Source organism: Ovis canadensis, chromosome 3, assembly GCF_042477335.2.
Source record: "Ovis canadensis isolate MfBH-ARS-UI-01 breed Bighorn chromosome 3, ARS-UI_OviCan_v2, whole genome shotgun sequence".
Classification (NCBI taxonomy): Eukaryota; Metazoa; Chordata; class Mammalia; order Artiodactyla; family Bovidae; genus Ovis; species Ovis canadensis.
The window spans coordinates 185587986-185614405 of NC_091247.1; the positions used below are offsets into that span (position 1 = coordinate 185587986).

Here is a 26420-nt window from a genome sequence, read left to right on the forward strand (position 1 = left end):
TAGTTCATTTTTTCATATCTGGTTCGAACCGTCGCTTTTGACCTGCATACAGATTTCTTAGGAGGCAGGTCAGGTGGTCTGGTATCCCCATTTCTTGAAGAATTTTACACAGTTTGTTGTGACCCACATAGTCAAGGCTTTGGCATAGTCAATAAAGCAGAAATAGATATTTTTCTGAAACTCTCTTGCTTTTTCGATGATCCAACGGACGTTGGCAATTTGATCTCTGGTTTCTTTATGAATTATGTGATTAGAGTCATAAAGAAACGACTTTGAAGATAAGGGGGTTTGTTCTGTGTGCAGAACAGCATCTAACGAATGCCGACATGTCAGTCAGAATGTCTAACTTAAGAGAGGGGGGAAGAGCAAGCAAAGAAGAGAGAATGAGCAAGATTAAATTCCAGGAGACATTTCTGAGAAAGCAGTAAAACATGGTTCCCACAATTCCCCTCTTCTTATTTTCTTTAATGAATGTTTCTTTGATCTTCTTGTGGGAGGAATAGTGTTAGTATCACCTCAGTGCAGGTGAGTCAAGAAAATGAAACGATGTTCTGACTAGAAATGAAACACAAAGCAATATTATGAATAAGATGAAAGGAAAAAAAACAAGATTTTAGATTTAGGGAGGAGAACCAGTTCTTTGCGTTGAGCCATGTGGCTTTATCTAAGAGGGTTTGAATAGTAACATCCAAACAGCATTGTTGAAGGGATTGAATTTGTTGACAAAGGATGAGTTGTAAGTGTAGGACAGAGTCATCGAGTATATCGTTTGATTTTGGATCTAGCTGTTGACGAAAATCATTCCAGGTTTCAGAATAATTATGAGAAAATAAGGTGTTACACACACATGAGAAAACATACTGTCACGGTCTAATTGTGACTGAGTCCAAAGAGCATGTTGACGTTCACTGAGCCATAAAACTGTGGTGTCCAAAGCTGCAAGTTGAGGTAAAATCATTAGATCAGTTTCTACTTGTTCAGTAAAGCCAGAAGTTATATTAGTCATAAAAGTCTGTACTTGGTCAACGGTTTTTGAGGATATAGAAAGGGCAGTGGCAGCAGTAGCTGCAATAACAGCTGCCGCAGTAACAGTTATTATGGATTATCAGGAGTAACAGGTGTGCCAGTACTAACGAGCTATTTCAGCTCTTCAAGTAATGTCAGTGGCTGGCGGATGACTATTTCTCTGTCTTTTTGGAGGAGACGTGCTAGGAGGAGTCTTTTGGGTGGTCAGCAGATGAAACTCTGGTAATGGATCTTGAAATCCTTAGTGCCTCATGATAAGGTTTCACATAACAGGCAAGGATCCAAAGTGGACCTGAGGAAGACAGAACGGCAGCGTATCCCCGTCCCCATGTTAGTAATTTAACAGGCCCTTGCCAAATAGGAGAGGGTGGTTGTTTAAAAAGTACCAGAGGGTATTCTTGTGAATGTGGAGGAGAAAAATGTCTAGCAGCAGCTGATTGTGAAGAATTTTTGGGAAATTGACTAGTGATTAAGAGTGAGTAGGGCAATATACAATCATTCCCCAGGAGAGGTTAATTATTTCCTTTTCTGTTTATTTAAAAATAATTTCAGTAGCCCATTTGTACATTCAATAATGGCTTGTCCAGTAGGGTTGTGAGGAATACTTGTGATGTTTAATATCCCATTCAGTTCAGTTCAGATCAGTTCAGTCGCTCAGGTGCGTCAGACTCTTTGTGACCCCACGGACTGCAGAATGCCAGGCCTCCCTGTCCATCACCAACTCCTGCAGTTTACCCAAACTCATGTCCATTGAGTCGGTGATGCCATCCAACCATCTCATCCTCTGTTGTCCTCTTCTCCTCCCACGTTCAATCTTTCCCAGTATCAGGGTCTTTTCCAATGAGTCAGTTCTTTGAATCAGGTGGCCAAAGTATTGGAGTTTCAGCTTCAATGTCAGTCCTTCCAATGAATATTCAGGCTGATCTCCTTTAGGATGGACTGGTAGGATCTCCTTGCAGTCCAAGGGACTCTCAAGAGTCTTCTCCAACACCACAGTTCAAAAGCATCAATTTTTCAGCCCTCAGCTTTCTTTATACTCCAACTCTCACATCCCTACAGGATTACTGGAAAACCATAGCCTTGACTAGATGGATCTTTGCTGGCAAAGTAATGTCTCTGCTTTTTAATATGCTATCTAGGTTGGTCATAACTTTTCTTCCAAGGAGCAAGCATTCTTTAATTTCATGGCTGCAGTCACCATCTGCAGTGATTTTGGAGCCCAGAAAAATAAAGTCTGTCACTGTTTCCACTCTTTTCCCATCTATTTGCCATGAGGTGATGGGACTGGATGCCATGATCTTCGTTTTCTGAATGTTGAGTTTTAACCCAGCTTTTTCACTCTCCTCTTTCACTTTCATCAAGAGGCTCTTTAGTTCCTCTTCACTTTCTGCCATAGGGTGGTGTCATCTGCAAACCTGAAGTTATTGATATTTCTTCCGGCAATCTTGATTCCATCTTGTGCTTCATCCAGCAGAATCAGAGTTTCTCCTGATGTACTCTGCATATAAGTTAAATAAGCAGGGTGACAATATACAGCCTTGACATACTCCTTTCCTTATTTGGAACCAGTCTGTTGTTCCATGTCCAGTTCTAACTGTTGCTTCCTAACCTGCATACAAATTTCTCAAGAGGCAGGTCAGGTGACCTGATATTCCCATCTCTTTAAGAATTTTCCACAGTTTGTGGTGATCCACAGTAAAAGGCTTTGGCATAGTCACTAAAGCAGAAATAGATATTTTTCTGGAACTCTCTTGTTTTGTCAATAATCCAACGGATGTTGGCAATTTGATCTCTGGTTCCTCTGCCTCTTCTAACACCAGCTTGAACATCTGAAAGTTCATGTTTCACGTACTGTTGAAGCATGGCTTGGAGAATTTTGAGCATTATTTTACTAGCATGCAACATGAGTGCAATTGTGCAGTAGTTTGAGCATTCTTTGGCATTGCCTTTCTTTGGGATTGGAATGAAAAGTGGCCTTTTCCAGTCCTGTGGCCACTGCTGAGTTTTCCAAATGTGCTGGCATATTGAGTGCAGCACTTTCACAGTATCATCTTTTATGGTTTGAAATAGCTACTGGAATCCCATCACCTCTACTAGCTTTGCTCATAGTGATGTTTCCTAAGGCCCACTAGACTTCGCATTCCAGGATGTCTGGCTCTAGGTGAGTGATCACACCATCGTGATTATCCGGGTCGTGAAGATCTTTTTTGTACAGTTCTCCTGTGTATTCTTGCCACCTCTTCTTAATATCTTCTGATTCTGTTAGGTCCATACCATTTCTGTCTTTTATTGAGCCCATCTTTTCATGAACTATTCCCTTGGTATCTCTAATTTTCCTGAAGATATCTCTAGTCTTTCCCATTCTGTTGTTTTCCTCTATTTCTTTGCATTGATCGCTGAGGAAGGCTTTCTTATTTCTCCTTGTTATTCTTTGGAACTTTACATTCAAATGGGTTAATTGCAGTGTTAATATCTTCCAAGCCTCCAGTTTTCAATTTGTTGGTCAATAGCATTTTGATGCAAACACTTGACTTCTCAGAAAAGATCCTCATGCAGGGAAAGATTGAAGGCAGGAGGAGACAGGGACGACAGAGGATGAGATGGTTGAATGGCATCACCAACTCGATGGACATGAGTTTGAGCAAGCTCCAGGAGTTGGTGATGAACAGGGAAGCCTGGCATGCTGTAGTCTATGGGGTCACAGAGTCAGATGTGAATGAGTGACTGCACTGAACTGACTGAGCATTTTGTAATTTGTCTACAAAGCTCATGTAAGGTTCATTTGCTCCTGTCTTAGAGCAGGAAAGGATTCCTGTGGGACTGGAAGATGGGGTAAACAAAGACAAGCTTTATGAGCAGCTTTGGAGGCTTGTGTAAAAGCCTGAGTGTCCATTTTGGTTTGAGCAGCCACAGTTATGTATTGTCCTTCTCCCAAAAGCATATCTATATTAACAGAGATGCCATTTTGAAGGTTGTTTAAAGCAAGCATAGTACAATAATCTCTATATTCTTGAAACGATAAGGAATATTGAGCAGTAGGTAAACCATTTTTACAAGTGTCTTCCAATCCCAGGGTGTCATTTGTTATCCACCACCTATACTTTCTACAACCCCTTTAGTAAATGAACTAGAGATGCCATTGTCCTGCTGTGAAAAGACAGGGAAGGCATCTACAGTTCCTTCCTCCTCTAAACCTTCTCTGACCATGTTTTCTACCACTGGACCCTGAGAAACATTAGGAAGTGATTGAGCACGTCCTAGAGCAGATTCATGAGCTGGTAAAGTAGTCTTTGTTGATTCTATACAGCTGGTTTTAGACATAATAAAAGGAGATGGAGGAGGTGCTTCCAGCAGAGGAATAATATCAGCCCAAGGAATTTCTCACTGTTCTATAGCAGAAACCCAATATGACAAAATTCCAAGTATTTAGAGGCTGTACATTTGCAACACCTACACCATTTCTCAACCAATGACCTACTAGTTCCCATCAGACACTTTCAAAGCACCTTCTTGTGGATACGAAGGACACCGAGAAGAAGTTTCGTTAGAAAACTTAGAAACAATGGAAGAAGTTTCATTAAGTCTAAACCAGAAACCTTACAACCAGCGGCAGCAAGCAGAAAGGAAAGCTGACATTTATGTGCAAGCTTTTGAGAAGAAAGAGAATTAGAGCAGAAAGCAAAAGCAAAACTACTGCACGTCAGGAAGACTGTTCCATTGCTGGGCTTAGAGGCAGTAGCTCCTACCTGGATCAGCAGATGTCCTTTTCCCTTGCTTGGGCTTGAGGAACAGGTTAGAAGCAAATCATCAGGTGGTCTCTGTTCAGGTGCCAATTGTGGCGATGGCACATTGCATAATTCTCACTAACACATGGGATTATGAGAGTTTCTCCCAGAACAGACACTCTCTGAGATAATGCTGAGTGCATATTTATTGATAACTTATCTTATAATGTTTAACTAAGAACAGTAAGACAAGGAAGAGACCAGAATTCTAGGATTAAGGAAGCCTCCTCCTGGAGGTCCAGAGGTAATCACATTAGAGTCATAAAGAAAGGACTTTGAAGATAAGGAGGTTTGTTCCGTGTGCAGAACAGCATCTAATTAATGCTGCCGTGTCAGTCAGAATATCTAACTTAAGGAAAGGGGGAAGAATAAGCAAAAGCAATAAACCATGGTTTCCACACATATGGATTCGCTGAGTTCTGCATCTCATGGTGGTTTTGCTTGAATGTCCAGATTAGCTCATGCTAATAGAAGAGAGAAGAATCAGTAGGAGGAAGTTTTCTGGGGAAAAAAATAGTTGAAAACAAAAAGTAATTTTAAACAAGGAGTAGAGTTTCCAATTGGCAAATGACAACCTTGGTTTGAGTTGTGGCATCTACCGTGAGTTGCAGAAAGCAAGCCCCTACCTCGCCCCTCCCCTTTGTTGCCTTATCGGCAAAATCAGATCAGATTCCTGACCTAATTTCCAGGGTGACTGTAAGACCAAACTGTAGTGTGTGGTCCTCATGGGATACCATCCATCCCTCCTCTGGCCCTCCCTCGAAAGCGGAGAGGAGGTGACCATGATGACCGGGGCCATGTTCTGGGAAGAAGCAGGCCTGATGTTGGCAGGTGGGTCTCTATGAGGGGTCCAAGTACATCGCTGCCCCTACTGCTTGGGGCAAAAAAGAAAAGTCACCAGCAGCCCAGCTGCATGACTCTCAGGATGCGGGGCCTGTTCTTCTGTTTCTTAATCTGAAAATGGAGCTGAAGCTTCCTAGAGCTGGTGTGAGAGTCTGGACAGGCATGGTGTGGATGGTGCCTGCACAGAGTCTGTGCATGCCCAGTCCTTGACACACCAAGGCTCTTTGCTCAGGAACCAAACAGAAATTCAGACTGGTTTTCTATTGTAGGCTTTTCTGAGTTGTCAGGTCACTAGCCTTCCTGTAAAAGTGCTCCATTTGAAGAAAAGAGAACTGTGTCAAGTAGAAATAATCCAAGGGAGTAAAGAGCAGCATGCTCTCAGCCCTTCCTACAAACTTGGCATCCATCCCAATGGCCTTAACCACCAAGGCTGGGCCTCCTCAGGTGAGTTGCTGGGACCTGAAGGCACTAGTTCTGTCCCTGTCAGCAGGGCCAAGTCCAGAGGGACTTGATCAAAGGGTGGAGGTGGTTATGGACAGAGTGGCTGAGGGGTAGCCTTAGGACCCTCTCCCAGGTACCACAGGAGCGCAGCAGGGGACTCAGCAGGGGAGGCCCTGGAGGGCTTCTCAGAGGAGGTGATGGGAGATTTTGGCTCTGCAGGGTGAGTATGATTTCTCCAGATCGGTTGCAGCAGGTGTCCCTGGCAGTTGGATCTGCATGAGCAAATCCTAGTAGCCACATGGGCATAGCCCTCTGCAGCAGCAGTATGGCCATGTGCTGGTGGAGCAAAGGTGAATAAGGCAGGCAGGCTAACAACTGTGTTGGGGTGGAGAGGACTGAGCGGGTGGGAAGACGGCCATGGGCTGGGGGAGTGGGTCGCCAAGGGACTCACAATGTGCTGCTATCAGTTCTCCTTCAAGGAGCCGACTCAGGGAGGACTGTGTCAAGGTCATGAAATGTCAGGGCTGGGCTTGTTTTTCTAAGGGGTCAGCAGAAGGGTGAGATTTGTTCAAGGTGGGGCCAGGGTGGGCAGGGTGTTGTTAACTTGAGCAACTCAGAAAAGAAGTTTTCACTTTCCCTTTTGATTCTCTGGGTATATCTGGGCCCCGAAAGTGTGTGGTCATTGCAGAGACGCACAGAAGGAGGCTGCATCTGCAGAGCTGAGAATAACTGGATCTTGTTCACACTCGGCCAGAGGAAGATTCCTGGGTAAGCAGGGGAGGGTAGGAGCCCTGCCCATCTCCCCATTCTCAGGATGACTGTCTGAGAAAAGGATGACTGACACCACTTTACAGAAGGGAAATGGAAGCTCATGGAGGTGAGGTCATGGCTCAAGGCATAGGTTATGCAGGGGCAGAGCCTGGATGTGGAGACAGATGTGTCTGTGTTCAGCAAAAGCTTTCCTAAACCAAGATGGTGTAGAGAATAGACGATGTAGGTCTCACATCACAGTTTACTGGCAGAGGGTAATCTTCTGGAAAGTGCAGGATGCCCGTAAATGGAAACACTCAGAAATGTGATGACACAATCGGAAAGAACTTTTATCAAGACAGACAAGGAAAACAAATCTAAGTGCTCCACCGCAGGTGTGGTGCTGTGTTTTCATGACGCTGGTTGCTTCATGTCCCAGTAACGGGCTCCATACCTCGTATTCTAGCCAGGCTGTGCCCGGGAGGGTGGAGGGAGCCCCAGCGGCCCTGGAGCAGGGGGAGCAGCAGAGAAGAGACAGGGCACCTGCCCAGTGCTGGGAGCTGCAGAAACTCCGCACAAACAGACCCACAACCAGGAAAGTGCAAGATTCCAGGGGAGACTGGACAGGAACTGGGGGAGAGAGCCGGGGGGAGGAGGGGAAACTCTAATTACAGGTAACATTTCACCTGGTGAGGCAGGTGGGGAAAGGCCTTGCAGGGGAGGGGCAGCCTAAGCGAAGGCCTGGACGCTGGGGGAATCAGAGTCCAGGCAGCTGGGCGTCCTCCAGGCCCCTGGTCCAGGCCCGGTGGAGTCAGGAGGGTGCAGAGGACAGGAGCAGGAGCCTCGGGAGGGCCTGGCGATGGGCTAAGGACTTTGAATCTGACCCTGCCTTCACCCCTCCCATCCCTGCCCGTAGAGTATGAGCTGTACCATGTGGAGGGAGATGTTTGGTAGAATCTCTGTCTGCCCATGGGAAGATAAGGGCTCTGCGTCTGGCCATGTAGTTGGGTGGGGAAAGGCTTCCCCACAGTACTCCCTTTTCCCAGAAACAGCCTTTCCAGGAAGTGATCTGGAGGCTAACAGAGGAAGGCACTCACAATAGAAATCCAGCAGAAGGGAGCACCATCCAACATCCACACCCAGCTGAGGCCCAAGACAAGGGTCAGGACCAGGACATGAATGGGAGGGAAGGACAGAAGGATAAGTCAAAGGTCATGATACATTTACAGTTCTTTGGCATCATCCAGGAGCTGGCCCTTCTGCTGGAGCCCTCCTCTTCTTTCTGGCTTGAATTTTCCTTCTCTTGTTTCATGATTTCAATTGGCTGCCCCGGCTCCTGGGGTCCTGCAGCTTTGAGGCAGAGAAGGAGGCAGGGGAGCAGCCAGTTCTCTTCTCCCACCTGCTTGGAGGAAGGTCTACCTCTGTGAATACTCTCCCATCCACAAGGTCAGTGCCTCTAGCCTCTGCCACCAGGCACACAAGCTAGTGGCACAGGGTGATGGTTACTCTTCCTGAGGGACAATCCTGGGTGTCACAGAGAGGAGATGATAGAAAGATTCTAGGATGGGGCTTAGGGGAGCAGATGTGGGGGAGGCTCTAACGATATGGGGCAATTCTAGGCTGGGTGCTGCCGAGAACTGGGGTCAGCTCTACCAGTGTGAGTCTCAGCAACCCCATCTGTGGAATTGGGGACCAGAGTGAGGATAAAGGTGCAATTGGTAAAGAAGGAGCAGTCCTGCTTTTCAGCCCAGGGAGGGGGTGTTTTCTTGGTGGGGGCGCAGTGATGGGTGTTTGCTGTCTCCTTCACTCCTGCTCTCAGGGTGACCCTGTGTGAAGCTGGAGTTCTGTGAGAGCCTTTACATCCAAGAGGAAAAGAACATCACCCTGTCGTGATACCAGGCCAGCTTTGGGATGTCAGGGCTTCTTTCTTTCTCAATCCTTTATAAACATTCATGTAAATAAACAGAAGGGAATATCCCCACAGACTTCAAGACTGCTCTTCTTATTAAATTTATTTCATAACAAAATATTTTCTATTATACTTTCTCTTCTTTGCCCCATGAAAAGAAAAGAAAAATACCAGCTCAGTCCTGTCCAACTCTTTGTAGCCCCATGAACTGTAGCCCACCAGGCTCCTCTCCATGGGATTTCCTAGGCAAGAATACTTGAGTGGGTTGCCATTTCCTTCTCCAGGGGATCTTCCCGACTTGGGGACTGAACCCACGTCTCTTGCATTTTTCATCTCCTGCATTACCACAAGTGCAGTTTTTAAACTTTATGTCTCCCTTTTTGGCCACATTTTATCCAAAGTCCTCTCATTTGATTATTATTATGAACTCATGGCCTTTCACAGACTCAACAAGGCCCAACAAAATATATTTATGGTAACATTACCTTTTATTATTATTATTATTATTGTTATATGTGGGCGCCCCTTCTGACCACTTCTCTGAACATCTTCAAGAGCATCCTTGCCTCTACAGGAGCAGAGATGCTGGCCTGTGGATGCCCCCCCTGCAAGTTATCTTGCTTCCTTTGAGTGGACAGAAGCCCATGGGTGTACATGTGGGTGGGCTACTGGGTACGCTGGGTGTCCAGATATTTGTTTAAGGCCACAGTTCACTCTCATTATTCTGGTTTCACCCTGTTTTCATGTCTACTTTTCTAGGGAACTTGGTTTCATCAGCACGAACATGTTCCTACGCTGACAGTTGTCACAGCAAGACTCACACTTATTTCTTGTTGGCACTTAATTCAACTGCTTCCCTCATTTTTGAGGTGGTGGTGCTAGAAACCACCCCATTCTTGGGGGTTCCTGAATGCTATAAAGTGACTTCTGCTGTCTTAGTGCTTCCCTGGTAGCTCAGAAAGGAAAGCATCTGCCTGTAATGTGGGCGACCTAGGTTTGATCCCTGGGTCGGGGAGATCCCCTGGAGAAGGAAATGGCACCCCACTCCAGTACTCTTGCCTGAAAAATTCCGTGGATGGAGGAACCTGGTAGGTTACAGTCCATGGGGTTGCAGAGTCGGACACGACTGAGCAACTTCACTAGTAGCTGTCTTAGAGTTAAAACAATAAAAAATCATAAGTACATATGGTTAAAAAAATCAATTTGTGCAGAGGGTTCTACTCATTCCTTCCCAAGGAAAAGCTTCTTTCATTTCAGTTCAGTTGCTCAGTCATGTCCAACTCTTTGCTACCCCATGGACTGCAGCACACCAGGCCTCCCTGTCCATCACCAGCTCCCAGAGTTTACTCAAACTCACATCCACTGAGTTGGTGATGCCATCCAACCATCTCCTCCTCTGTCGTCCCCTTCTCCTCCTGCCTTCAACCTTTCCCAGCATCAGGGTCTTTTCAAATGAGTCAGCTCTTCACATCAGGTGGCCAAAGTACTGCGGTTTCAGCTTCAACATCAGTCCTTCCAATGAATATTCAGGACTGACTTCCTTTAGGATGGACTGATTGGATCTCCTTGCAGTCCAAGGGACTCTCAAGAGTCTTCTCTAACACCACAGTTCAAAAGCATCAATTCTTCAGCCCTCAGCTTTCTTTATAGTCCAACTCTCACATCCATACATGACTACTGGAAAAATCATTGCTTTGCCTAGACGGACCTTTGTTGGCAAAGAAATGTCTCTGCTATTAAATATGCTGTCTAGGTTGTTCATAACTTTTCTTCCAAGGAGCAAGCATCTTTTAATTTCATGGCTGCAGTCACCATCTACAGTGATTTTGGAGCCCCCCAAAATAAAGTCTGTCACTGTTTCCATTGCTAGCCCATCTATTTGCCATGAAGTGATGAGACCAGATGCCATGATCTTAGTTTTCTGAATGTTGAGTTTTAAGCCAGCCTTTTCACTCTCCTCTTTTACTTTCATCAAGAGGCTCTTGAGTTCTTTGCTTTCTGCTATAAGGGTGGTGTCATCTGCATATCTGAGGTTATTGATATTTCTCCCAGCAATCTTGATTCCTGCTTGTGCTTCTTCCAGCCCAGCGTTTCTCATGATGTACTCTGCATATACATTAAATAACCAGGGTGACAATATACAGCCTTGACGCATTCTTTTTCCGATTTGGAACCAGTCTGTTGTTCCATGTCGAGTTCTAAGTTCCTGACTTGCATATCAATTTCTCAGGAGACAGGTCAGGTGGTCTGGTATTCCCATCTTTTATGAATTTTTCACAGTTTATTGTGATCCACACAGTCAAAGGCTTTGACATAGTGAACGAAGCAGAAGTAGATGTTTTTCTGGAACTCTGTTGTTTTTTCAATGATCCAACAGATGTTGGCAATTTGAGCTCTAGTTCCTCTGCCTTTTCTAAATCCAGCTATTTTTTAGATAGTTAATCAATGTCTTTAAATTATATTTGGAGAAGGAAATGGCAACACACTCCAGTATTCTTGCCTGGAGAATTCCATAGACAGAGGAGCCAGGTGGGCTATAGTCCAAGGGGTCACAAAGAGTCAGACACAGTGAGTGACTAATGCACACAGAAATGATATTACTACATTGGGAGGTGGAATCGTGTGAGAATGTGCTCAGGAGGCAGGCATCTGGACTTCGATTCTGACTCTAGCACTAGCTGTGTGTTTTGAGTAAATTATTTAACCTCTCTGAGCTTCAGTTTCCTTTCTTATACGATTATTGTGAGAACTAAAAGGAAGTGAATTCATACCAAGCAATTGGGAAGGTGACTGGTGCATAGTTGGGTATCCTCAACCACAATAGCTAATCAGTATTAGGTATTGCATTTTTTATTTTCTTGATTTAAAAATTTGTACATTATTTATTTCTTACTAGGAAAAATAAAGATTTCATTTATTTTTATACTTTTCTTATACCCTTCCCCATCTTCTGCTTGTATCATTATTTCTCTAGTTTTATATCCATTAGGAAGCTTTGCATTTGTAAACATTTTATTTACATATTTATTTGTTACACTCTCAACTGGAGCTACTATTTCTTTACTCCTAGCTTTGTAAACAACTCTTCCCTTCAGAGCTTCAGCTCCTAAGTTCTAGAAATGTATTTTAATTTTTATATTGATTAAATGAATTGTTAAATATTAAATATATCAACAATACTTCAGTTTTAAAACAGCATGCAAAATAATCAAAATGGGAAAACCAGGACTTGGACATACATTAATTTACCTTAGATTAAAAAAAAATCAAACAAGAGAGTTTAAATATTTATGCCATTTTAATACATTTTTTTAGAGCTAACTTGTACCAAATAGCTGCACGTGCTTCTGGGCAGAACTTTAGTTTTTCCTGATGTTTCTAATTGGCTTCATTTTCACCCCTTGCACTGTTTATTTTCAACATTTCCTCCATTTCTTTCCACTGTTTATCTTCAACCTTTCCTCCATTTCTTTCCAACTGTGCCTCATGTGGTACCGAGTCCCCTGTCCCACAGACTCTGCACTTCTTATCCCATTCTGGACTGGTTTCTCTCTAGGTCTGCTGCGCGCCCAGCTGGGATCCTTGGATTCCCTTCCGGCTGGCTTGGTGTTCCTGACTCCTGGATCCCACGTCTATCTCTCTTGTGGGTATCCTTTATCTTCCTCCATAATTACACAAACACACCACCTATTGTTTTTCCCTGCACCTCAACTGCAAGTAACTTTCTGAAAAGCCTGGTGAAGGGTGAAGGCTGCTGAGAATGTGGGATGGGGTGTGGGGGTGTGGGCTTGTCCCCTGCTCTCCCCTCGGCCTCCCTCTCATCTTGCTCCCTCTCCGGGGCTCTGCCCAGCAGACCGTTCTCTCCTGTGAACACCCTCCCTGTTTCTCTCCCTCTGCTGCGCTCCTCTTCACTCAGCTATCACTTCTCCACCCAGTGAGTCTTCAAACATTTGTTGAAGACTCTGGTCTCCTGTTGCCCCCATGCTTGTTTTTATTAGCAGCAGAGGAAGAAGAGGGAGGCTATGGTGAGTGGGGTGAGCCCACTGAGTGGGGTGGAATCTAGTCTACCAGGGGCAAGACTTCTGACCTGGGCCAAATCATAAAACTTCTGTACTTCAGCTTCCTTATCAGCAGATGGGGATACAATGTACACATATCAAATGTTAATGGAATAACATCCAAGTTATCATAAGTAAAGTTTCAGAGCCAGTACCAATGCAGAGCGATGACCACAAACACGAGTCACTCTTACCAGTAGCTGTTTTTATACCTGTAAGTACCTCTACTATCATTTCAGTCAGGTCTCAGGAGGAGGAGTTGACAAAGGCTCTTTTGCTTTCTTAAAACAGTAGCTAGATGTAATCAACATCTGCTTTCCTATTTCTCCCATAGCGAGATAATCACATGCAGAACCAAAGTAAATTTTTTATATATAAAGACCTGAAGCCTTTTTTTAAAAAAGACCACTGAGAATGGGAAAGTCTGAAAGGATGGACACCCTCATATATTTATGAGTATGATCATAAATTATGACACTTTGCATAACAGTGTGGCTCTAGGTACGAAAATTTTTTAGGTACTGATTCCTTGTGATTTCGTAATTCTACTTCTAGAAATAGCGTAAGGGAACAGTCTCAAATGTGAGTGCAGTTTAATACAAGGAGAATGTTCTTTATTATTTACATATGGTATTAGAACCAACCTAAAGCCCAGTAGTCAGTAGAGGACAGCAGAGAGGACCGGACACCATCAGGGTCCTCAGCCACGCAGGGCAGGGACACAGGAAGTGCGGTGGGGCTGGCAGGACTCCAGGCCTTTGTGAGATGAAGGCTCTTGCAGAAGCAAGGAAGACCTGGGCTCTTGGAGTTGCACCACAGGAACTTTGTCAAGGCTGACTCTAGCCTGGGGGCAAGACATCATTTTAGAATGAGAAGCGTCATTTACCAATAAACATATATCCACAAGTAATTATTTTCATGTATTAAATGGAGTAGAGCACAGTCATCACAAACCTGGGATTTGGACCAGAAAGTCCAGGCTCTGGCACCCGTGTGGAAAACTGGGCTGACCCAAAGTTAGATTAGTTTCAGGAGCCTGCATGTCATAGACGCTGGACCAACATCACCTATTACCGGTTCGTAACAGACCTGCTCCAGCCTCACGTAATTTCCAGAGTGCTCCTTCCTGCCTGCTCTTCTGTCTCTGGCTTTATTACCCCTATAACTTCACAGATGGCTGTCTCCTCTGTCATTATCTTCTCCTCATACCCCAACAGGACTCTGACTTGGAGGAAGTTGGACGGAGGTGAGTAGCTTTCCTTAACTAGTGACCTGCAGAGCCCAGGGGACAGAGAGCCACGCTGGGTTAAGTTCCCGGTGGCCCTGGTGGCCGTCCCAGAAGAACCCCCCTGAGGCCTCAACCCGCACTGCTCCCTCAGCCGCGGCTCACTCGTGATCGAGCCCACAGTCTGTGTTTTCTCTCCCCAAGGGTGAGGTCACACCTCCTTCCAGCCTCACGCAGACCAGGAGCTGAAGGGAGATCTCTGAGACCGTGCTGCTGCCACCATGAGCTCAGAAAACCTCGGAGACCGCTCAGGTAGGCAGCTGCCTCTTTTCTGGCCAGTTCCTACATGTGACCCAGAGTTGAGAGTGGTTCCTCCAGGCAGAGTTAACCTACAGAGGAATCAAGAACCAAGAAGAGGATGGAAAAGCATCCTGGAGCCCCTCAGGGGGGCCATGTGAAGTTCCCCCAACGGGAGCGTGTCCACAGAGCCTCTTTCCCAGTCGTCTCCTTGGGGAGCCACTTGCTCGGTGCTCACGTCCTCCCCCACTGCCCTCTTGCTAGTGACTCAGAAGTGAGGCCAGGACAGCCCATGGGGAGGGGGAGAGCAGAGGGAGTCCCCAAGGCCAAATGGGGCAGCAAGAGGAGGTCGCCCAGGGCCCCTGGAGCTCCTCCTGCCCTCTCCCTTGGCCTGAGCCTCCTCCTGCTCCCAGAGCCTGGGGCATCACCACAGACACCATTCCTTCAGCTCTCACCCTGCCGCCTGCCCAGCCGCTCTGCAAGACTCAGCGGACAGTGAACCGAACCCGTCTACCTTTGCCACCTTCCCCTTGGAGGGGAGGGGTGACAGGGTTGTGCACAGGGTCACATCTGGCTCCACCCCTCCTCTAGCTGGTGGATCCCCTCCCCTGCCCATTCTGAGTGTCTCTGGTTAGGATCCTCTCGCATAGTGATCTTACTCAATGGTGGGTGGTCCTAAACCCTTTTTTAAAATTAGGTAACATTGGTTTATCATGTTCTAGAAGTTTCTTGTGAACAATGCTGCACTTCTACTTCTGTGTATGCTGCAGTGTGCTGCTATAGTCTCTGCTTAGATGCTCAGTCCTTGTTGACTCTTTGCAACCCCCATGGACTGCAGCCCACCCGGCCCCTCTGTCCATGGGGTTCTCCAGGGAAGAATTTTGGAGTGGGTTGCCATGCTCTCCTCCAGCTGCAGCATACTCAATACCAAAATTTAGTTGGAAAAATCCCTATGTCGCAGAATGAAGAAGTCACAGGTTTAAATTGAGGAGGATTCACAGCCATGTCCAAGAAGTGTCTGACACTTGACCTTGGGTTCCACCTCTGAGCTTTCTGCTCACTGGCCTTGGGCTGTCCCTTCTCCTGTCTGAGTCTCACGTTCTTCTTCTGTGAAATAAGAATAATGCCTCTGTGTGTTCATGTACCAGGAAACACATCTTACATCGTGTCCCAGCCCCTCCCACATATATATATATCCTAGTTGCCTATGTCTTACCTTCAGTTCCGTAACCTCTAGATCCCTGAAATCACACAGGGATTTTGGTCACTCATTTGAGCAGTGATCTTGCCCTGTACTGATCCGAGGTTAGTTATTTTCATTACATTCTTTACCCCATTTCATGTGAATATTCTCTTGGTTCACTGCCAAAACATGGAGCACACATATGCAGGGTTTTGCCAGTCTCTGCTGGGAGCAGAAACTCACAAATCACACACGCCTGGATTCTTTCTCTGTGAGTGTGGGCTTGTGCTTGTTGGTTCAGTCGTGTTCAGTTCTTTGCAACCTCATGGACTGTAGCCCGCCAGACTCCTCTGTTCTTGGGATTTTCCAGGCAAGAATACTGGAGCGAGTTACCATCTCCTATTCCAGGTGATCTTCCCAACCCGGGGGTCGAACCCATGACTCCTGTGTCTCCTGCATTGGCAGACGAATTCTTTACCACTGTAACACCCTAGAAAGCCCTCGTTCTCTTTCTAAAAATTAAAATTGTACATTCCTGAAGACATCTAAATCCCAGGATTAGATAATGACTCTGGAGGGTTGGAAGCCCAAGATCATCAAGGTAGTGGCGGTTTCTGGTGAGACCTCTCCGCCTGGCTTGCAATTCTCAGCTGCCCTCTAACTGTGTCTTCACATGGCCTTTCCTCTGGAGGAGGGGGCAGGAAGAGAGAGAATCTGGTGTTTTCTTTTCTAATAAAGACAACACTCTTATTGGACTAGGGGCTCACACTTATGACTTCATTTTACCTCAGTTGCCTCTTTAAAGGCCCAGTCTTCGAATACAGTCACTGGGGGTTAAAGCTTCAGCATATGAATTGGAGGGTGATGGTGGGAAAAGCAGTTCCACCAATAACCCCCGGTGACTCTACCAACAGTGCCCAGGTGATCACTACTCAGGAAGATGAATTTCAACAATTTATACTAAATAGCACTTAAAAAAAATTTTGCTCTAGAATTTGTTGCAGTTATCATATTATGATAACAAAAGCAGATCATTCTTAAGGCATGAACTTTGTTTATTAATTTAAATAAAAATATACGATCCCTGTCACACATAGATACAATTCTGAAAGGTTACTTCCATGAGTTGTGAGCGAATCTGGTATCCTTGGCCTCTAAAGAGAAGACTTCAACCTGGAGCCAGAGACAAGGCTGGATCACTCAGAGCTTTTTTGTAGTAGAGTTTTATTAAAGTGTAAATGGGGTAGAGAAACCTTCTAACATAGACTTCGGAAGGGGACAGAAAGAGTGCCCCCTTGCTAGTTTTTAGCAAGGCATTATATGCCTGATAGCAAGCTGCTGATCGTATAAAAGAAATGCCTCAGACAGAGAGTGCTGTACCAGGCTCCTCTCCCACAACATGCATTTTGAGATAGAATGTCACAAGGGGACTCACCTCTGGCCATAAAACAATTGACATGAATCTTGAAGAAAGGCAGATTTCCAAGCAAATGAATAGTTTCAATAACACAGCTTAAGAAAAACATTTCCATGAGAAATACACATTGGTTAGCTCAAGGTTTGAGAAAAAGTTAAGTTCAGGGTGCACCAGGTAGCGTCATGGCAACACAGGATTACAAGGAGCGTTTCAATCTCATGTAGATAAGGGGAAAACGTCTGCCGCTAGCAGTTTATTTCCTCCTGCCACCCGGGGACCCCTGTCCTTCCTCCCCGACTGTAATCCTTTATTTCCCCCCTTTTCATTTAGGAGAATATGGCTACTAGGGAAAAAGGGTGGCAATTCTGTTCAGACTGCTTTGAGCTGGCCAGGGACACAGACCCTAAATTGTTGAGGCAGCATGTTCTGCTTACCCTCATATTGAGGATCTTTGATCCAGGAGGCCCCAAGTAATAGTTGGAGAAGGCTGTGGCATGTGCCATTTGTAACTTGAAAGCCTTCATGCGGCTAGAAACAAGTTGAACCAATCAGTGCGTATATATGTGGAAATCATGCACCTGATGTGCTGAGTCACTTCGTCCTGTGCGACTCTTTGCAGCCCTATGTACTGTATGTAGCCCGCCAGGCCCCTCTGTCCTTGGGATTCTCCAGGCATGAATACTGGAGTGGGTTGCCATGCCCTTCTCCAGGGGATCTTCCTGACCCAGGGGTCAAGCCCACATCTCCTACATCTCCTGCACTGGCAGGCAGAATCTGTACCACCAGCGCCTCCTGGGAAGCCCAGCTACGCACCTAGTATCATATTACACCAGAGAGAAGGCTGATGTCCTCAGAGAGTACATGGATCATTGGTAGTTAGTGACTATCCTAGTGAATAGCATAAAATACTGGGGAATATTGGAAAACTAACAGATTTCTCTGGACATGGTTTATCTTGCCCTTCTGAGACACCTGTAGATCTAGATGAGATTAGTTTAGAAAAGGGGTCTCATTTAGTTCAGAGAATCGTCAGAGTCCAGTATGGTTCTGGGCTAATCAGAGACTAAAGAACCTTTGTAAAGAGAAGTAGGCTTGGGAATCAAGAGTCCTATTTTGAATTAGCATGTTTTAGTCAAAGGTATGGAATTCATGATAAGCATTGGTTAGGAATTTCTGTAATGTCCTCCAGAGCCAAGTGACCACTAACATCCTATTTCCCACTATTCCTTGATGAGAGGTAGAAGGCATAAGAATATTCCCAGCTATAAAATAAACTGCACTCCAACGCCTATGAATCCTAAGATAAATATTTTTTTTAATGGAAGAAACTCACTGAATCAAACGATTGCTAAGCAGAGCAAATGCAGTGTACATAAAACTAAGGTAAGAAACCTCTTAATTACACAGGAAATCAATGGAAGGATTAATGATTTTAAGAGAAGAATCATTTTTCCTGTGGTGCCACTGCTGTGAATGATATATTCATGAGCCTGGGCCACCTTCTCCAGTGAATTCCGGGGATCTATTACTAGCCTCAACTAACCAATTCATTCCGGCTTGGAGGGCTGCTGCAAACTTCTGGAATTCCTCCTTGGAGGATGAAGGGAGAGCTACTCCTCTTATGCTAGATTCCTTGTTATGGATCCTGTGGATTTATTTCAATAGGACCTCTGTGGCCAACAGCTACTACTTGTCCTCCATGTGACAAAAAATTTAAATCTTTGAGAAATTTGACATTAGCAAACATTTCAATAATCACATCAACTCTTTTTTCACCAACAGATTTCTTAGTTTTATCAATATTATTAGCTTCTTTGGGATTAAACACTTTGTGGGCTCCAATTTGCAACACAATCTTTTGTCCTTCCTCAGTAGTAGCTGTGCCCAAAATCTTTAAGCCGTAAGCTCTAACCATGTGGCATGCTGCTCTTCCAGCTCCTCCACCTACCCCAGAACACTTCCTCCAGCTTTCACGGGAACTGTGGAGCAGACTCGATAAGCAGTAAAGCACGAGATGCTGATGGCAGCTCCTTGTTTAAAGTCCAGTTTTTTGGGGAAGTGTGTAAACAGTGTGAAGGGCTTCCAGAGCAAACTCGGTGTAGCCCCCAGAGACCGTCCTGGTAGTGAATATCACCTTTCTTGAAAGCAGATACAATCTCTCCAGCAGCTTCTACTATCCCAGCCACATCTCAGCTAGGAGTATAAGGTAGAAGTGGTTTTATACTGTGAGTGCCAGAGTGGATATATGCGTCCACTGGGTTTACACCACATGCTTGGACTTTGTTGGAACCGGGTGGTCTTTCAGAATTGGTACAGCAACATCTGACTGGAGTTTCAGCACTTTGGGTCCACCAAATTCAAACACTCAATAGCTCTCTTCAACTTCTGTCGCCATGGTGATCTAGATACCTGTTCTAGAGTGGATTGTCATCATCTGCGAGCCCTCCCCCACGTTACACAGGGTTAAAAAAAAGAGCTACCCAATACCATTCATGATCCACCACAAAATCTTCAGCGCTTTCCCGGTGACTCAGACAGTGAAGAATCTGCCAGCAATGTGGTAGATCTGGATTTTATCCCTAGGTTGGGAAGATCCCCTGGAGGAGGCAATGGCTACTCACCCCAGTATCCTTGCTTGAAGAACCCCATGGACAGAGGAGCCGGCTACAGCCCATGGGGTCACAAAGAGTCAAATAAGACTCAGCGACTAACACTTTCCCTTTTTCTCTTCACAAATTCTTCTAACCTCATTCGCTTTCCTTTCATCTAGATATTGAGATCTTTTTTGAGGATGTTGCTGAGTGTCTCTGGAACATACTGAGCAGAGAGGAACTGCTTCTCCTGCTGACTGAATTCCTGAAGAAAATTGAGGCTAATGCTGGTTTGTCCAGGTAACCTGTACGGGTGTATTGGCATCAGGAAGGTCACCCACACCCTGCAGCACCAGACTAGAGTTTTGCTAGCAGGCACACCTCCTCCAAGCAGGACCCTATGGTGGGGGTTGAGGATGTTCCTTCTCAATATCTCATGAGGAATGTTTCCTCCATGTCATTTGCTGGCATTGAACAACCTCAGGTTGAGAAACGATGAAACCTGCAAGGACGGGGCTGGTTATACGACCTTGGACAAATTACGGAGCTATTCTCTGTCTTAGTTTCATCATCTGTTCAGTTTTATTGTGAGGATACTGAGATCATGCATGCAACGATCTTCCCATAATGAGTAATACAGAGTAGGTACTCAATCAATACTAACATTTAAAAAGCTTGTTGGGAAGAATTTTCTCTCTGGTGATGAGAACCAAGCAGAATTTCCTTTGGGGCAAGTTAGGAAATCCTGACACCATCGTTTGTATTACTCGGGCTTCTGCCTAGATAAAGGCTTTCTAGTCCCCATCTTGGGAACTGCACCAAGCCTGCAGGATCCTGCTGGCCCATAAAGCAGAGGGGCTGGAGAGGAACTGGGCGGAGCTGGTGGGATCCTGGATCTAGCCCTGCCCGGCTCCTCGGCTCTGGGCTTATGTGTTAGAGCTTCAGATTTGCATGTGTCCGTGGGAATAGCAATTCAGTCTGATGGACTATGGTGATGGCCTCAGAGTGAACTGCAGGTCAGAGGTGGGGAACCAAGTGCACTCATCTCGTCCAAAGGCCCAGGGAGGCCTGCACCAGGGTCCGACCCAGGGGTCAGGGTGGTGCAGAGGGTCCAGGCTGGAGGACGAGTAGGCAGGCTTGGGCAGCAGGGCCAGGACTAGAGTGAGGAGAGTGGGCCCTGAGGACACAGGACTGAAGGGTCTGTGACCCTAGCAGAGGCCCCCTGAGGGGGAGGGGGGACATTTCTTCCCTCCCTGACAGGATCCCCTCAAGCTGGGCTAGAGGGCCCTGGGTGACCCTGTCTGCACAACCTGCCTGGGACCTGGGTTCTCACTCCATCTGGGACCCTCTTCTAATCCACATGGAGCCTCCCTGACATGGAAGGCCTTGTGGCTCAGTGAGCCCTCCAGGGTCACAGTGAGTGGCTGTGATTGTGTGTCATTTGAGGGATTCTGAGGAGCCGCACGCATCCCCACTGATGAGGAAAACACTTCCTCCACCCGCTGTGCAAGTGCTGGTCTCTTCAGGCTCAGCCGTTCAGATGGGCGTTTCCTCAAGTCTCTTGAACCTTTAGAGGATCCACAAAATTCCACATGGCCTTGGGGTACAGGCTCATGAGGCTGTCACAAATTAACATGTGACCCCTGAGAGGTCAGGGGTGCTGGGTGCTGGGTCAGGAGTCAGTGAGGTGGGCTGCAGAGACCAGGGGAACCAGCAACATGTTTCCCGATCTCCAGGCAGCTGGGGCAGTGGATGGACTCAGGGACCTGCTGCTGGGAAGGCCAAGGACACAAGCCTTAGAAGACAGCAGATGGCAGACTAAAGGACTGTTAAGGTGCCTTCTAGTTCTGACTTTGGGCTTTTTTTTTCTACAAATTCTAAGTCACAGAGACAGCCAGTCTGCAAAGGGTGAGGACACAGTGCCCAGGACTATGCTTTCATTTGAGCCAATGGCAAATTTAGGGGATCCCCAAAACCACCCTCAGGTTTGAGAATTCTCTATAGAGCAGACAGGACTCACTGAGAGCCATCCTGATCCCAGTGTATTACAGGAAGCCTGTGGGTTTCCGTCAGTCACAGGGCAGAGTCTGGGCGGATTTCACACCCAAAGCTTCGATTGTCCCCAGGATGCGTTACTGTTCTGGAACTCGGGGTATGGCAGGGAACAGGGAACACTGCCTGCCAGGGACACTCACCCATTAAAAAAAAACTTATCCTGACTGGTGGTCTCCAGCGCCTCCCTGAGGTCAGACTAATGTCCTAGAGTCCAGCTCCTCCAAGGCCCCATCACATGTCTCCTAGTCAGACTCAACAGTGGCCAAAAGGCCCAGGCAGACAAGGACACTCGTATCAGCAAGAATATTCTAGGGGCTTAGGGACCACTTCCCAGTAGCCAAGGGCAAAGATCAGGTTGACCCCTCACTACACAGCGAGGCCCTTGAATGCAGGCTTTCTGCTCTAATCCCTCTTCTCTTTGTTTCTCTGTTCTCTCTTGTTCCCACTCACCAACTCTTCATCCCTACCAAATGCATTTTTTTTTTTTTTGGCTGAGCCACATGGCTTGTGGGATCCTTGGTCTCTGACCAGGGACTAAGTCATGCCCGAGGCAGTGGGAGTGCAGAGTCATAACCTCTAGACCACCAGGGAATTCCATCAAATATCTCTCTTAAGTTACGCGTGTCCTAAGGCGACTTTTGTTCATCTGTTAGAGGATTGAAGAAGTATATGGAGCATCTACAAGGTAGAAAACCTGTGTTTAATGTTGAAAGAGGAAATTTTACTTTTGTAAATCTCTTTTCTAATTGATTTAGAGCACTGTCTCTGTATTTATGCAGAACAGACGTTTTTGAACCTATTTTACAGACAAGCAAACTGCCTTTCTAACCCCTTGACCTTCATTGTTACAGGGAAGACGTGAATGCACTACACGAATATCTGAATGAAATGAAAAGAGACTTGGCTGGGAAGGAGCAAGAAACGCTTCCAAAAGAGCATCTGGATAGGAAGAGGTTTCTGAAGAAGTTTCCTCAGGTGACACAGCAGCTGGTGGAGCTCAAAAACAAGCTCCTGGAGCTTGCAGACAGTGTTGGAAAAGTCCACAGGGACTGTACCATCTCCAATGTGGTGGCCCACAGCACCGGCGCTTTATCTGGCGCCCTGACCATCCTCGGCCTGGCTCTGGCACCCGTGACAGCGGGGGCCAGTGTGGCACTCTCAGCCACTGGAATAGGGCTGGGAGCAGCGGCTGCTGTGACCGCTGTGTCCACCAGCATCGTGGAACATGTGAGTAGGTCATCAGCAGAAAACAAAGCCAGTCAATTGATGGCAATTGGTGTCAAGAAGTGGAAGATGCTCCTAGAGGTACTCAAGAGCAACCCCCAAATTGTTCCCACAACAGATAAATTGGCAGAAGCCGAGAAACGCCTTGAAAGAAATATACATGCCATGGAGACAGGTGAAGCCATCCCTGACTCTGAAGTCAGTGCAAACGTCTACCTGAGCCCTGGGAGAATCGCAGCCCCAGCCATCCAGCAGGTAGAGGCAGGTTTCAAAGGCACGGCTTTGGCTGTTACCAAAGGAGCCCGGATCGCGGGGGCGGCCACCGCAGGGCTCTTCCTCCTGGTGGATGTGGGCTTCCTGGTGAAGGAGTCAATGCACCTGCACGATGGTGCAAAGGCAGCATCGGCTGAAACCCTGCGGCAGCGGGCCAGCGAGCTGGAGAGGAAGCTGGAGGAGCTCACCCAGATCTACAGGCGTCTGCAAGAGGAGCCCACTCCACCACCCCCAGAGAGTGAGGGTCCAGGGACACATTCAGGGTCCAGGTGCGGAGGCACATTCTCAGGGAAAAAAGGAGAGTGAGACAAACTTGTTGGAGCTGAGGGTTAGGAAACTGGCATTTCTGCAGCTGAGCACAGGAGGGGAGGGGTGAATGTAGGTGATAGATGGGGAGAGAGGAGGAGCCTGGATCAAGGGAGGAAGGGGGACTGGAGAATGGGCGGGGGCAAGGGAGAAACCTCTTATTTTTTTCACACTATGAACTTTCTATTTGTATTGGGGAATAGTCGATTAACAGTGCTGTGATAGTTCCAGGTGAACAGTGCAGGGACGCAGCCATTCACATACATGCATCCATTCTCCCCCTAACTCCCTTCCCTTCAGAAACCACTTACTTTGAACTAAAGACGACCCTGGGGGCAGAATAAAGGGAGAGGCAGGGGAACTAGCAACGAGACACAGAAATACGGAAGGGCTGAAAACGGGGGATAGTCAGAGAGGCAGGACCGTTGGGATCCAGGAGAAGTAGCAGGGGCTACTCTCTCTCGCCCTTCCCGGGGTCTGATGCCCCAGCCAGAACAGTCTCCCCCTGGTGGTGGCCTCTGGCCCGACTTCTCCAACAACTCGCCTTTGAACCCAGCATTTTATCTTAATTAGGCTGTGACTTCTTTTGTCTGCTTGCTTCTTTAATTGAAGTAGAGTTGATTTACAATATTCTGTTAGTTCAGGTGAACATCGAAGTGATTCAGTTATACATAATCTGTGTATACATCTATATTCTTTTTAATTTTTTTCATTACAGATTATTATAAGATACTATTATTCCCTGTGTTATACATAAAGTCCTTGTTTTTTTAATCTATTTTATGTATGGTAGTGTGCATCTGTTAATGCCATACTCCTAGTTTACCCCTCTCTCTCTTTTGTAACAACCAGTTATGTTTTCTATGAGTATGAGTCTATTTTGGTTTGTTCATAAGTTCATTTGGACTCTTTCTTTTTTTGGCCATGCCCAGCAGTTTGTGGGATCTCAGATGCCTAATGTGGGATAAACGTGGCCATAGCAGCAAAACCACCAAATTCTAGCCCCTAGAGCACCAGGGAACCATCTAGACTACTTCTTAGATTCTCCATACAAGTGATATTACATATCTGTCTTTTCTGCCAGACTTACTTCACTGAGCATGATCACCTCTAGATCCATGCATGTCACTACAAAAGGCATTCTTCCATCCTTTTTATGGCTGAGTGATATTCCACCGTGTGTATGGACCACATTGTCTCTATCCCTGCATCTGCTGACAGCATCTGGGTTGCTTCCACGCTTTGGCTATTGTGAATAGTGCTGCTGTGAACATGGGGTGCGTGTATTTTTTCCAATTGGAACTTTTTCTTTTCCAAATATATGCCCTGAATGGGATCGCTGGATCACAGGATAGCTCTATTTTTAGTTTGTAAGGAACTTCTTTACTGTTTTCCATAGGGCCACACCAATTTATATTCTCAGCAACAGTGTAGGAGCCTTATCTTTTCTCCACATCATCTCCAATACTTTTACTTGATGGCCCTTCAGATTGTTAAGGGGTGATCCCTTGTTGTAGTTTTGATTAGCATACACAGAAGATGAGCTGGTTGGATGGCATCACTGACTCAATGGAGATGAGTTTGAGTAGACTCCAGGAGGTGGTGATGGACAGGGAGGCCTGGCGTGCTGTGGTCCATGGGGTCGTGAAGAGTCGGATGCGACTGAGCGACTGAACTGAACTGAACTGAATAATCAGCGGTGTTCAGCCCCTTTACATATGCTGGCCAGCCATCTGTACATCTTCTCTGAAGACTGGTCTGTGTAGAGCTTCAGGCAGTGGCTTCCTGATGACCGTGGTGGTGATGGTGGTGGTGGCAGCAGGGGTGTGGCAACGCAGTGGGTGGAGCATCTGGCAAGCATCCAGGTGCCCTTTGAGTTCAGGGTGCACCAAGAGACCGACGAAATTCCCATGAAATTCCCAGTGTTGTGTAGGAACAGGGATTGATTTGGGAAAAACAGGAAGAAAGATGAAAGCAGAAGGCATCAACACGTCAAGGAACTATGTGGTGTGTCAAGGAGATCAACCAGCCTGGGGTCAACAGACAAGGCCTCTCTGACCCTCAGTTTCCTCCTCAGTTGGGGATGGAGCAGAATAAGATATTCTAGGGCCATCTGCCTCTCTCCACATTGTGTTCTACAGACTTTAGTTCAATAAATACGAGCTGATTCCCTGAGGCTTTCTTGCATTGATTGATGAGCTCAGCTGGGCTCCGGATGCCCAACCTCCTTCCCCATGAGCCTGTCTCCCAGGGTCTCAGGGAACACGTCCTCCATGGCTCCTCCTGCCTGCCCTCTGGGCTCCCATAAGTCGTTTCCCTCAGACCCTGGAGCCCCAGGCCCCAGGGACACCCGCGGGAGCCCATGTCGTCTGACTTGGGCTGAGCACGGGGATGGTCTTCCTTCAGCCCCCGGGGACCAAGATGGACACGGGGCACCTGAGGGTGATTGAGAGCCGAGGGCTTGTGTGCAGGTTTGAGGGGGGTTCAGCAGAGGGGTAGGGAGAGACAGCACACGCCTCACCCAGGCTGCTTTCATGTTTCACCAGGACTCCTGCAGGAACTTCCAGAATGGTCTTCATGTGTTTACCTTGGGGCACTGCCCCGCCTCACCTGTCTATTGCCCACACAGGGCTAGAATGACTCTTAAGAATATTGGTCTTAGCCCTACCTGCTTCCCCTCCTCCACGGCTGCCGATGACTCTGAGCACAGACACTCAAAGCCTCCCTGCAGCCTAGCCTGCTGGAGCCTGTGGTCCCCCAAGAGCAGAGCTGGATGCCAGGCTCACTCCATCCCCAGGAGCAGGACTGAGGGGCTGGGGGAAGTAGGCAGGAAGGAGGGAAAGTCCATCCAAGGCCATGTTCTGACCTGGTCACCCATCTGGGATTGCACCTGCCACGACCTTCTGAGGAGCTGTAATGGGATGCCTCAGGCTCCTCCTATCCAGGGAGGAAAGGGCAGCATCTGGGTGTTGCTCTTACCCCCACGAGCCTGCTAAACGGGGCACCGACTCTCTGTGTTTCCATGTGTGGAGCATGG

At 46.8% G+C, this 26420-nt stretch overlaps 1 protein-coding gene and 1 pseudogene across 1 annotated transcript; one reads left to right on the plus strand and one right to left on the minus strand.

Annotated features, from left to right (window-relative positions):
- The first annotated feature begins 6737 nt into the window (after positions 1 to 6737).
- On the plus strand, positions 6738 to 25558 carry LOC138438310 (apolipoprotein L3-like). Its single transcript, XM_069586478.1, has 4 exons — positions 6738 to 6863; positions 14242 to 14349; positions 19705 to 19825; positions 22432 to 25558. The coding sequence occupies exons 2-4, from the start codon at positions 14319 to 14321 to the stop codon at positions 23381 to 23383; spliced, it is 1104 nt and encodes a 367-aa protein (XP_069442579.1). The 5' UTR covers positions 6738 to 6863; positions 14242 to 14318; the 3' UTR covers positions 23384 to 25558.
- On the minus strand, positions 16631 to 19329 carry LOC138435228 (zeta-crystallin pseudogene; annotated as a pseudogene).
- Positions 25559 to 26420: the final 862 nt, after the last annotated feature.